Source organism: Diceros bicornis, chromosome 32, assembly GCF_020826845.1.
Source record: "Diceros bicornis minor isolate mBicDic1 chromosome 32, mDicBic1.mat.cur, whole genome shotgun sequence".
Classification (NCBI taxonomy): domain Eukaryota; kingdom Metazoa; phylum Chordata; class Mammalia; order Perissodactyla; family Rhinocerotidae; genus Diceros; species Diceros bicornis.
In genome coordinates, this window is record NC_080771.1 from 19,511,579 (window position 1) to 19,524,468 (window position 12,890).

Below are 12,890 nucleotides of genomic sequence, written 5' to 3' on the forward strand. Positions count from 1 at the left end.
TAACAAACCTAAAAGGAGAAATCAACAACAACACAATAATAGTAGGGGATCTTAACACCCATCTTACAGCAATGGATAGATCATCCAGACAAAAAGTTAATAAAGAAATATTAGACTTAAATGAAAAACTGGACGAGATGGACCTAGTAGACATATACAGAGCACTCCATCCAAAAACAGCTGACTACACATTCTTCTCAAGCACGCATGGAACATTCTCTATGATAGACCATATGTTGGGAAACAAAGCAAGCCTCAATAAATTTAAGAAGATTGAAATCATAACAAGCATCTTTTCAGACCATAAGGCTATGAAACTGGAAATGAACCAGGAAAAAAAAACTGGGAAAGTGACAAAAATGTGGAGATTAAACAACATGCTACTGAACAACCAATGGATCATTGATGAAATTAAAGGAGAAATCAAAAACTATCTGGAAACAAACGAAAATGATAACATGCCATATCAAACCATATGGGATGCAGCAAAAGCGGTCCTGAGAGGGAAACTCATAGCGATACAAGCCCACCTTAACAAACAAGAAAAAGCCCTAATAGGCAACCTTAAATTACACCTAACAGAACTAGAAAAAGAAGAACAAACAAAGCCCAAAGCCAGCAGAAGGAGAGAAATAATAAAAATCAGAGCAGAAATAAATGATATTGAGACCAAAAAAACAGTAGAAAGGATTAATGAAACAAAGAGTTGGTTCTTCGAGAAGATAAACAAAATAGACAAACCCTTAGCCAGGCTTACTAAGAAAAAAAGAGAAAAGGCTCAAGTAAATAAAATTAGAAATGAAAGAGGAGAAATTACAAAGGATACCATGGAAATACAGAGGATTATAAGAGAATACTATGAGAAATTATATGCCAACAAATTGGACAATCTAGAAGAAATGGATAAATTCTTAGACTTATACAACCTCCCAAAATTGAACCAAGAAGAAATGGAGAATCTGAATAGACCAATAACAAGTAAAGAGATTGAAATAGTAATCAAAAACCTCCCAAAAAATAAAAGTCGAGGACCAGATGGCTTCTCCAGTGAATTTTACCAAACATTCAAAGAAGATTTAATACCCATCCTCCTCAAACTATTCCAAAAAATAGAGGAAGATGGAACACTTCCTAAATCATTCTATGAGGCCAACATCACCCTGATACCAAAACCAGACAAAGACAATACAAAGAAAGAAAATTACAGGCCAATATCGCTGATGAACATTGATGCAAAAATCCTCAACAAAATATTGGCAAACCGAATACAACAATACATTAAAAAGATCATACACCATGATCAAGTGGGATTTATACCAGAGACGCAGGGATGGTTCAACATCCGCAAATCAATCAACGTGATACACCACATCAACAAAACAAAGAATAAAAACCACATGATCATCTCAATAGACGCAGAGAAGGCATTTGACAAGATACAACATCCATTTATGATAAAAACTCTCAATAAAATGGGAATAGAAGGAAAGTACCTCAACATAATAAAGGCCATATATGACAAACCCACAGCTAACATCATACTCAACGGGGAAAGACTGAAAGCCATTCCTCTGAGAACAGGAACGAGACAGGGCTGCCCACTCTCACCACTCCTGTTCAACATAGTACTGGAGGTTTTGGCCAGAGCAATTAGGCAAGAAAAAGGAATAAAAGGAATCCAAATAGGTAACGAAGAAGTGAAACTCTCACTATTTGCAGATGACATGATTGTATATATAGAAAACCCTAAAGAATCTGTTGGAAAACTATTAGAAACAATCAACAACTACAGCAAAGTTGCAGGGTACAAAATCAATCTACAAAAATCAGTTGCATTTCTATATGCTAATAATGAACTAACAGAAGGAGAGCTCAAAAAGATAATACCATTTACAATTGCATCAAAAAGAATAAAATACCTAGGAATAAATCTTACCAAGGAGGTGAAGGACCTATACAATGAGAACTACAAGACATTATTGAGGGAAATCCATGATGACATAAAGAAATGGAAAGATATCCCATGCACGTGGATTGGAAGAATAAACATAGTTGAAATGTCTATATTACCTAAAGCAATCTACAGATTCAATGCAATCCCAATCAGAATCCCAATGACATTCTTCACAGAAATAGAAAAAAGAATACTAAAATTTATATGGGGCAACAAAAGACCCCGAAAAGCTAAAGAAATCCTAAGAAAAAAGAACAAAGCAGGAGGCATCACAATCCCTGACTTCAAAACATACTACAAAGCAATAGTAATCAAAACAGCATGGTACTGGTACAAAAACAGACACACAGATCAATGGAACAGAACTGAAAGCCCAGAAATAAAACCATACATATACGGACAGCTAATTTTTGACAAAGGTGCTAAGGACATGCAATGGAGAAAGGAAAGTCTCTTCAATAAATGGTGTTGGGAAAACTGGACAGCCACATGCAAAAGAATGAAAGTGGACCATGTGCTATCGCCATTCACAAAAATTAACTCAAAATGGATCAAAGACCTGAAGGTGAGACCCGAAACTATAAAACTCATAGAAGAAAATATAGGCAACACACTATTTGACATTGGTTTTAAAGGAATCTTTTCGGATGACATGCCTACCCAGACTAGGGAAACTAAAGAAAAAATAAACAAGTGGGACTTTATCAGATTAAAGAGCTTTTATAAGACAAATGAAACCAGAATCAAGATGAACAAACAACCAACCAGCTGGGAGAGACTATTTGCAAAACATACATCTGACAAGGGGTTGATCTCCATAATATATAAAGAACTCACACAATTGAACAACAAAAAAAAACAAACAACCCGATCAAAAAATGGGCAGAGGAAATGAACAGACACTTCTCCAAGGAAGATATACAGATGGCCAATAGGCACATGAAAAGATGCTCAACATCACTAATCATCAGGGAAATGCAAATCAAAACAACACTAAGATACCACCTCACGCCTGTTAGAATGGCTATAATCACCAAGACAAAAAACAACAAATGTTGGAGAGGATGTGGAGAAACAGGAACCCTCATACACAGCTGGTGGGAATGCAAACTGGTGCAGCCTCTATGGAAAACGGTATGGAGATTCCTCAAAGAATTAAAAATAGAGATGCCCTATGATCCAGCCATCCCACTACTGGGAATCTATCCAACACACCTGAAATCAGCAATCCAAAGAGGCTTATGCACCCCTATGTTCATTGCAGCATTATTCACCATAGTCAAGAAGTGGAAGCAACCTAAGTGTCCCTCGACTGACGACTGGATTAAGGAAATGTGGTATATATATATACAATGGAATACTACTCAGCCATAAAAAAAGACAAAATCGTCCCATTTGCAACAACATGGATGGGCCTAGAGCGTATTATGTTAAGTGAAATAAGCCAGAAAGAGAAAGACAAACACTGTATGATCTCACTCATATGTGGAATATAAACCAACACATGGACAGAGAAAACTGGACTCTGGTTACCAGGGCAGTGGGGGTGGGGGGTGGGCACAAGGGGTGAAGGGAGTCATATATGTGGTGATGGACAAACAAAAATGTACAACCCAAAATTTCACAATGTTAGAAACCATTAAAACATCAATTAAAAAAAAAAAAAAGAACAAGTGCTTAAAGATAGGGCTTGAGTGTATCTGAGTAATGTAGGAATATTCATCTCTTCCTTCTTAATGTTTAATCTCTATTTTCTAAGTGTTCATTCCTATCACCAGGAGACAGAAATATTTACTCCATTTCTCATTTCCTTTGTCTCGGTTTAAAGAGCTGATGCGTTACTGAGCTCATTTCTGACCTAACGGCTAATTCATAAGTGAGTGTTAAAGGGAAGTCTTACTGCTTTCATGTTTTTCTCAGTATCTCTTAACATTCTGACTTTCATAAACCCAAGCTTATTTCAAGTAATCTTTCATTCGCCACTTTTTAAAACACCTGACACCTAAATTTTTAGACCCTCTTGAGGTTTACTAATACAAAGCTACTACTTTTGTATGTTAAGAAAAGTAATGTCCCATTACTATACTGTATATGAATTCTCAAAAACAGAAAAATCTCTAATTTTTTCCTAGATGCTGTCCAATTCCAACAGTGGATTTATCTTAGAATTGGACCTCCACTATAAATATGCATGAGTGACTTGTCAGGCATCAGAAAGGCTCTTCTCCCACTTCTAAGTTAGTGGTCTCTATTTGAATCCTGTGCTTTCTGAATACTGACACATGTATGACAACTTCTTACATCACATGGCAGTGCATCACCATTTCATGTCTCCTCTTACCATACAACTGGAAAATCAGTTCAGTGAAAGTAGATCCTGTTAGCATTACTGGTTTATCTGCTACGTTAGCCTGTTAAATACTGTTGATTACTTTATTACAGGCCAGATTTGATAACTGCCCTCAGCTGCCCCAGAAAATGGCGTGGATGTTAAGTAATTATTTGTCAAAGGTTTCATTGCTATAGCAACGCAGAAACACTTTGAGGATTTCTAAGTCCACCTTTCTCTTCTGAAGACAAGTGTCTTTCTGATTAGAGGAGCTCAAAAAATGCACACAAATCCATGGGGCACGCTCATCACATTTAAGCAGTGTCTTCTCCAACTGCTTATTCAAGGAAGTATTTGCACTTACATTCAGAGCACCCTCCCACACCCCATCCAGCTCCAAAGAGGGTAACTGCTCCCTTCCATCTTACCTTGATTTTGGCCTGTCTGTCTTCTCCCTGGGCCAACACTTAAGTAATGAGGGTTCCTACACAGAATACAATGATCAAAAAGCTTTTCTGACAGGATTTAGTTAATAGTGCCAATTTTCCCCACAGATTACATACACTTCTGATAATACCCCATTATATCTCTCAAGGTATTTATACAAAATATTTCCAAAGATGCAAGAAAAGTCAATAATATGCACAGCCACAATTTCCATAGTTATGGTCTGGCATTGATTTATGAACCTAAGACAACGCCCTCTTTCTTAACTAATGTGACCTATTAACATTACCATACTTTCAATGTATCTTATCACTGAGGAAAAAAAACCCGCTGCAAAGTCAAATATACATTGAAAATTAGTTTTATCAAGCTAGCAACAAGTTGACTTTGATGATTAGAATCAATGACCATCTTTTAAAAGTCACACACTTCTTTTTCCATATTACAAATCTTTGTCCCTTTTGGTGGGAGGAGCTTTTTTCCTCATTGGTAATCTTACTACTAGTGGGTTCTAGTATTACTATAGAAATCATATATTCGAATTTTCCTAGCAAGTAAAAATAATAGCTAATCGGATTCAGACCAATCATTCCATAGGAAAAGTAGGACAACCAGGTGGTAGGAGAAAGCCTTTCACAACAGAATCTTTATCTGTAAAATGGGAAGTCCATCAACATAACTGCTGGAAATTTTGACCTCCTGGTTCAGACAGATTCTCTCAACTCCTAGTCCAAAAGTAATAAATTTTTCACATTTTCTATAAAATAGATAGCCTTAAAACTCTTTTGTTCCCTGGTGTAGCTTTTCAGAAGGAAACAGGTTTCCTTATCAAGAATGAATCTAGTTTCCCCCGCTCTGAAGACAATCATCTCCATATCACAATAACACATTAAATGTCTTCTCTAATTTAAACAGTTTTTCCCATCAACTGAAGGGTCATACACTAAGGGGTCTTCCTTCTGAGACCTTTGTGCCCCACAGCTTACAAAGGTCCTCTGGGCGGTGCCTGTCCCCGGTTCTGGACACTCAAAGGGGACCCACTTTCTTCCTCATGTGTCTTGCTCTCAGCAGGACACTGTGAGAACGAACATAAATAAAGTAGTTTATAACCTTCCTTAGGGTCTATCCGACGCAGCTTTAAACTTTTCTATTCCTGTCCCGTTCTTTAGATTCTGCTGTAGTTTGGGAGGTAAACTCTTCACACAACCATTCACAAGTCCTGATCTCTCTGCCCCCTCTTCCTTCCTCACCATTCATGTGATAATGCCTTGACGGGAATACCGTACTTCACCTTTTGTCTCCCCGAGTCCATCTTCCCTTACTGAGCTTCAAAGGTAGCCCAGGGCCATCGAGATGTGGCCAGTGGGCACTCGGGGACTGGCAGAGCCACTCGCACCTTCTGGAGCGTCCCTTCTCCCACCTGCCACCTGAACATTCTTTCCTTTAATAAAGATTTAACACCCCCTCAAGTCCCATTTCGCTCTGAAAGACGACGGACCAGCTACCCCACGAGCCCTTTGTCCGAGGCTTCCACACCTCACAAAGCCTCGGTCCTCACACAGGTAGGGGGTCTGCTCAGCACACAGGGCGGGGGAGCCTGGGTTTCTGAGTACAGTAAAGGGATGGGTTATGGCCGAGATCCTACCAGGAGCCAAAATTCTACAATCCTAGGACCCAACTCGCAGGTCCTATTTCTGAGGTGGGGAGGGCGAACTCCGGGCGACCCCCGAACTCCGCGCGGGTGCTGGCAGTTAGAACGGCCCCCTCCAGCCGGGGCTCTGCGTATCTCCGCCTCCGACCTCGGGCGGCGGGCCGCGGAGGAGGCCCGGCCCACCCCGCTGGCAGCCGCGCCATGCCCCTCTTCATCCTCACCCGCGCGGCGGACCGCCCCTCACCTGGCACGCTGGCATCGCCCGCCCCGCTCCGCACCGGAGACCATGGGTCCGGACCAGTCTTGGCGGCCACCAGCCCTCCGTGAGGGAGGCTCGTGGGGACGCACAAGCCCAGGAGTCTAGCTCGCCAACACCGGGAACGCGCCGCCAAGTTTCTAAGGAACCGGGGGCTCTGAACAGGGAGGGGCAAGGAGGGGGCGTGGGCGGGGGGGGGGCGCGGAGGTATCTGCGCATGCTCCCTGACGGAAGTAGACTCGCGTGGGGAGGGGCCGTGACCGGGAGCTGCGCATGCTCGCTCTTTAGGGGCGGAGGTTAAGTAGCCTGGCTGGAGGCCCTGGTCATTCATTTCCGGCGGTGTAGGCGGCGGAGCGAGCAGTCTTCTAGTCTCGGCTTCTTTCCGGTCCGCCGCCCGGCATCAAGAGCGAGAGCGTTCTGGGAACTGTGGTGGGCCTTGGTTGTCCTGTAATGAGGGACGATCTGCTGTTGGATATCGACCTAGCCTTGCAGAATGCCTGTTCATCTCGAGCTCGCCCGACTTCCCGGCTTCCTGACTCCTAATGACTCTCCCTTTTCTGTTCTTTCAGGTGCCTGTCTGGTTTCCTCTTCCGCTGGGTCTTCTTTGGTTGTTCCTTAGGTATCAGTGCTCTTCAGGACTGTGACCTCAGTCCCCCTGATCTCTTTACTGGAGCCTGTGTACCCCCAAGTAAATACCATTTTGTAGCAAGACTACCCTTATGGTTCACCAGACTGTCCGCTAGAGTAGTGAAACCTGTAAGCCTTAGTGTAAAATAGGCGATGTTTGAAATGTGGGATTAGGGTTTATTTCTGCATAAGGAGCCCCCACCCCTGCTTGTCTGAATGTCCTGGTGAGAGTCTGGACCCCTGCTCAGCTGGCATTAGGAGGGCGGCCTGGCCATCTTTCCGGAGCAGCCTTTGATGATAGAACATGTTATTTGAGCTGAGGCAGTTGTTCCCGCTGAGACCTGCTGACCAGCAGGGCTATCCTTGCTTTGGGAGGAGGAGACAGGACTTCCCACCACTGCTACTTTGAGCATGGAAGGCTCCCAGAGTGATGAGAAATCGTATTCTCTAACCCCTGTCTTCTGTGGGGCTTTATCACTCTTATTCTTTTCCCCCCTGGATTCTGAACAGCCAGGCAGAAAGGAGGCAGAATCAAAGTGTCTTTATGTTTGATCTTAGTCATTGTTCAAAGTTTCACTCTAGAACAGGATTTCTCAACAGCAGCATTGCTGTGATTTTGGGCCTGATAATTCTTTGTTGTGGGGGGTTGTCTCGTAGGATGTTTAGCAGCATCCCTGGGCTCTACCCACTAGATGCCAGTAGCACTCCAACCCCAGCTGTGACTACCAAAAATATCTCCAGTCATTGCCAAATGACCCCTGGGGGGGGGGGCAAAATCACTCCCGGTTGAGAACCACTAGTCTTGAGAGAAATGAATCTACTCTGGCTTTACTTATGGAACCAGGACTTTTGTGCTTAATCTAATACTCCATTCTTCTCTCTATACTAGTTCTATAGAGTAAGAGTCCTGTAAAATGCCCCTGAGTGAAGCACTCTATAATAATATAAGTTTGGAAAGTGCTGGGTTAAGCTACACCTCTTAACACAGGATTTTTAGAGCTTTTAATTAGCTGGTGATGTTCACAGTAAACATCCATGACAGTTTTCCTAATTTACTGGACCACAGAACCCTTTTCCAGGAACCATGGCTCTCTGCGATATGGTTCCACATGCTCTCCTTCAGCAAACCTCCCCACTCCAGTGACTTTTAGCCACCACCTGTTCCCTTCTGTCCCTATATTATCTTGTGGCACCATTATCCATGCATCACCCCAACCAAAAGCCTGCATTTGCCTTGTCTCCTGTTTCTTCTGTCTCCCTCACACCCAGTCACTCATTCTGTTGTGCTAACATTTATCTCCTAAATAAAACCTGCCTTCTTGTGTCTGGACTACTGCAGTGGCCTCCTAGCTGGTTTCTTTGCCTGCAATCTGTTTCCAGTCCCACCTTCAGGTGGACACCAGCATAATCTACTGTATCCCTCTGCATAAAACCCTGATGCCTTGGGGCAGGGGAAGCAGAATGAGCAGAACAGGGTGCTCACATGTACTGCATCCCTATGTGCCATGCACTGCCCTATGCATGCTATAATCCTCTACCTCCAGAGGGTAGAAGGATTCATCACATTTTAAGGATGGAGAAACTGAAGCTGAGAAACGTTAACTTTCCAGGATCACCTAGTTAGTAAACAGCAGAACTAGGATTTTGAGCATGAGCTCTTTCTCCTCAAACAGGAAGCTAACCTCAATACGCCTCAGAAGACCTCTTTCTGACTGGCCAGTGTTTGGGGTTGGCGTATTTGGAATGTATTAAAATCTTATTTTGAGGGAAGGAGTTCTTGTGGCCCACCTTTTTGAAGCTGAATTTACTACTTTTTCTTTGTCTCAGATTAAAGTTGTTTTGGAAGAGAGAATCTAAGCTTAAGTACCTATCCTCTTTGGGGTCTTGCAAACATTCAAAGTCTTGAGGGTCCTTGAGGGGGCACCAGGGGCCTGGGAACTTCAGAGATGGGCTGAGAAGGGGCCAAGCCCTCCAGGACAGGGTATGCCACACAAGGGGTGCCAAACCCAAGACTCAAAACAGAAACCACTCATGACTGCTCATGGATGTGTATTTTAATAAAAATAATTCTGTCAAAATACAACAGGAGTTTTTTCATCTCTCAAGTACAATTTAATAGGATGTTTTGTTAGAATTCTCTCTAAACCCTCCCACACCCACAAGTTTCATGCTAATGCCAAGTATCAACTTGCGAGGACAAAGGCAGAACCAGTGTGCACAATGTGGAGGACATCTGTTTCAGCTGTGGTTACTAATGGAGAGAAACCCCATGCAAAGAGGCAGTGCCTGAGGCAGCCAAAGTCCACAATCTGGCCACAGGTCTGGGTGCATGGGACTGGCGCTCAACTAGGGCTCTGCTGCCCAGCTGCCACACGGTGTGCATACCTGAGTTGTGAGCAACCAAAGGAACTTTCAGCTCTGACAGTTCTCTGCCTCATCTTCTTTGTGCTTGCTTAAGGGGTAGGAAGGCCCTGGGTGGCTGGGCAGTCCCCACTTCTCCATCTCTTGGCATCCCTGTTCTGATGGCCTGTGCCCAGCTACAGACCCATGTAGGTGAGGATCAGGGGTTCTGGCTTTCTTTGCATGGTCTGCCAGTTTCTGCTCTGGAAGGAGCAACCATTTGGTGGCACAAGGGGAAAAAGGAAGGAAGGAAGGCTGTTCCTCCAAGGCTGAACAAGCCAGCAGAGCCAGGTCTTCTTCCTGTCCCCATGGGTCAGGTCCAGCCCTTCGCCAGGGCTCCTACCAGGTGCCTTTCCCACTCTCGGCTCCCAGAAGCAGGCTGGTAGGACTGGGTATGCATAAGGGGCTCCTCTGGCTGGCAGGCAGGCCTGGACTATCAGCAAGACAGTGGGCTCAAGCAGCTTGGTTTTGGTCCTCTCCACGGCTTGTGGGGCAAAGGCTTATGTCCCAAAGGTAAGCTGTCCAACTGGGACAGAGAGCCCCTCTGGAGAGGAACAGAGTAAACAACTTGGACTCAGCTGAAACAGTGAGATAAGGCACAGAAAATGGGGAGGTGGCCATGGGTACTGAGTGTGAGTCAGCCAGACACCCAACCCCAAGCAGCACACAGCTGCCCCGAGCCCTCCTGGGCCCTCTCAGCCGCTTCACAACCCAAGCCCAGGCACCCATCCCCATCCCTGACACACCCCTGAAGGTACTAGCTGCTCAGACACTGCTGGAGGCCTCGCCAGCCTAACCCCTAACCCGCCATTCAGCTTTAGGACTAAACAGTGTTGCCCAAACCATAGGGATGAGGTTAGCCCCGGCTCTGCCACTAATTTGCTGTGTGACTTTGACCAAGTCACTTAACCTCCTGGGCCTGTTTCCTTATCTGTAAAAGGAGAGGATTGGTGGAGCAGCTGTTCTCTGAACCCCATTCTAGCTGCAAAAGCCTCTGGTTTTAATTCCCAATCCTGCTCAGCTCTGACCATTTTAACAGTCTAATGTTTCTGACCTCTGGGTTTGGGCGCTAGACATCCCCAGCCTTGCACAGGATGAGTTTCCTATACAGACAACACCTTCTCAACAGGCCACGGTCTGTGGGCTGCCAGCTGGGGGCCTGCTGGGGCCCAAGAAAAAGCAGCAGCCTATAGGATCATGTCCGAAGGCAGAACTCTGGGAGAACACAGGGCCAGGGCCCTGACCCCATCACCAGCAGTTGGTCCAACTCAATCACTTTTCTTGTTGTCCAGCTGCGGGCCTGGTGGGCACTGAATATCTTAGGCTGTACCAACCATTCCTGTGATCACTGACGGAGAGTGGGAGCTTGCCCAGCCCAGATCCAGGCAGGGACAGCAAGTTAAACTTCTGGCCTTGCCCCTTCAGGGGCTGCTTGTGTGCTCCCTCTCATTGTAACGCAGGTGGGGAAATCCCAGCCCCTCCTGGTGCTCCTCTGGGTAGGCCTCCTCCCTTTCCTCCTCCTGAGCAGTCAGTCCTCTCCACAGATGGCCTGCCCAAGTCCTAGCAGTCATTTCAGCCTTTCCTCTCCTGATTCCCTGATGGCAGTACCAGGACTGTTTTTGTCCCACCAGCTGTGAGGATCCATCTGAAATGGCTGGTGGGACATTTGTAAAGCCCATGAGATCCCTTCCTCCAGCCAGCAAATACTCATAACAGTCTTTTCTAAGGCTGGGGCCAAGCTGCAGTGATGCCTGACCTAGGGGGTCAAGGGTGCTATTCACTCCAGCAACCGGCGGCCCAAGAATCTGCCTCCATAAGGTCCTGGCTTCTCAACAGAAAGCATTGATTCCATCAGACCTGTGCAGAGATGGTGAAGATCCAGGAAGGAAGAAGGCACCCCTGTACTCAAGGGCCTCTGTCCTGAGAATGGAGACCTCCTCCCGCAGCTTGACACACAGCAGCTCTCGGGTCAAAGGCAGGTAGTCTCCAGGCAATCAATTTAGAGTAAATGAAGTATTTGGCCATCTTAACAACAAGGGAGGGCAGGATGTTGAAAAAGGGAGAGAGAGAGGGGCAAGGTAGGCAGTGAGAGGCAGGGTAGAATGGTGGACAGCGTGCTGGCCAAGGACCCTCTGCTTTCTTGCTTTGCTGTGTAGCCCTGGGCCAACTCATCCCTTCTCTGAACGCTCGGCCTTGCAGTTCTCTGCTCAGTCCAGCTCTCAGGGGCTTAGGGACCCACACCTCTCAGATTCTGCAAACCAGCTTAGCCTGACCCGCCCACTAAGTGGACCCCCTAAAGCCTATTGGGCTTCCCTAGGCTGCAGCTGGGCCTGTGGCTCAACAAAGGGGAAGCCTGAAATAAACAAATCACTTGACTGAGGTGACAGAGATGATTCTTTTTTAATGAGTTAGACTCAAAAACATATGGTGTCTGGACAGCCTCACCTAAGAGGTGCTGGACCACTAACACTATGATAAATACTGCGTCTTTTTTTAATATATATATTTATATATATAATCTCATTTTTTTTTTTTTTACTTATGAAAATAATAAGCTATCACCAACTTGGATAGGCTTCATCACTAAATTAGCAGAAACCAGCTCAGCACAAACTCTCCAGAGATAAATACTGGTGGCTCAGTCAGGAGGAAAAAAAAAAAGATTAAAAAATCCCCAACCCCTCCTCAAAACAAAACCCCCCTTCCAAAGTAGAAGGCGTTACATAAGAGTAACCAGCCAATACTGTGTCATAGGCCGCTGCACGTGAAGGAGAGAGAGAGAGGAGGGGGGTCGGGGGGAAAAGGAAGGAAGGAAAGAAAGAAAGGAAGGAAGGAGGGAAGGGAGGAAAGGGAGAGGGGGAGGCCAGGAAGGAGGAATGGACTCTGCCCATGGCTTCTAGGTCCCTGCGCCAGGTGCCTATGGAGGGCAGGGCTGCTCTAGCCCTGGGGCCGAGGAAGGGCCAGGCGGGGCCAGCCAGCGTGGTCAGCTAGTGCAAGTAGTCGTCGACTCTGGCAAAGGAGCAAGATCCCAGGCCTGCTCGGGCCATGAGCCGTAGACATTCAGATGCCTGGCCCAAGGCGAGCATCAGAGGGGGCTGCTTTGGCAGGTTCTGAGACTCTGTAGAGGAGAAACAAGGCCTGGTCACTGCCCTGCCCAGGGCTTGGGCGAGGTCAAAGTTCCCTTGGGAGCAGAAGGTCGGGGGAGTGGACAGAATCTCTTGGAACA

At 45.5% G+C, this 12,890-nt stretch overlaps 2 protein-coding genes across 3 annotated transcripts in view; both read right to left on the reverse strand.

Moving 5' to 3' along the window:
- Window positions 1-6,800, reverse strand: part of GFOD2 (Gfo/Idh/MocA-like oxidoreductase domain containing 2) — a 47,600-nt gene extending 40,800 nt beyond the window's left edge. The window contains exon 1 of the mRNA XM_058528056.1: window positions 6,626-6,800. The gene's annotated coding sequence lies outside the window, so the exon portion shown is untranslated. The remainder of the gene's footprint in view (window positions 1-6,625) is intronic.
- A 2,500-nt stretch (window positions 6,801-9,300) lies between these two features.
- RANBP10 (RAN binding protein 10) overlaps window positions 9,301-12,890 on the reverse strand; it is a 63,597-nt gene continuing 60,007 nt past the window's right edge. For both annotated transcript variants that reach the window (XM_058528059.1, XM_058528060.1), the window contains one exon: window positions 9,301-12,782. In XM_058528059.1, coding sequence (XP_058384042.1) covers window positions 12,652-12,782 — 131 coding nt within the window. In that variant the 3' untranslated portion in view covers window positions 9,301-12,651. The remainder of the gene's footprint in view (window positions 12,783-12,890) is intronic.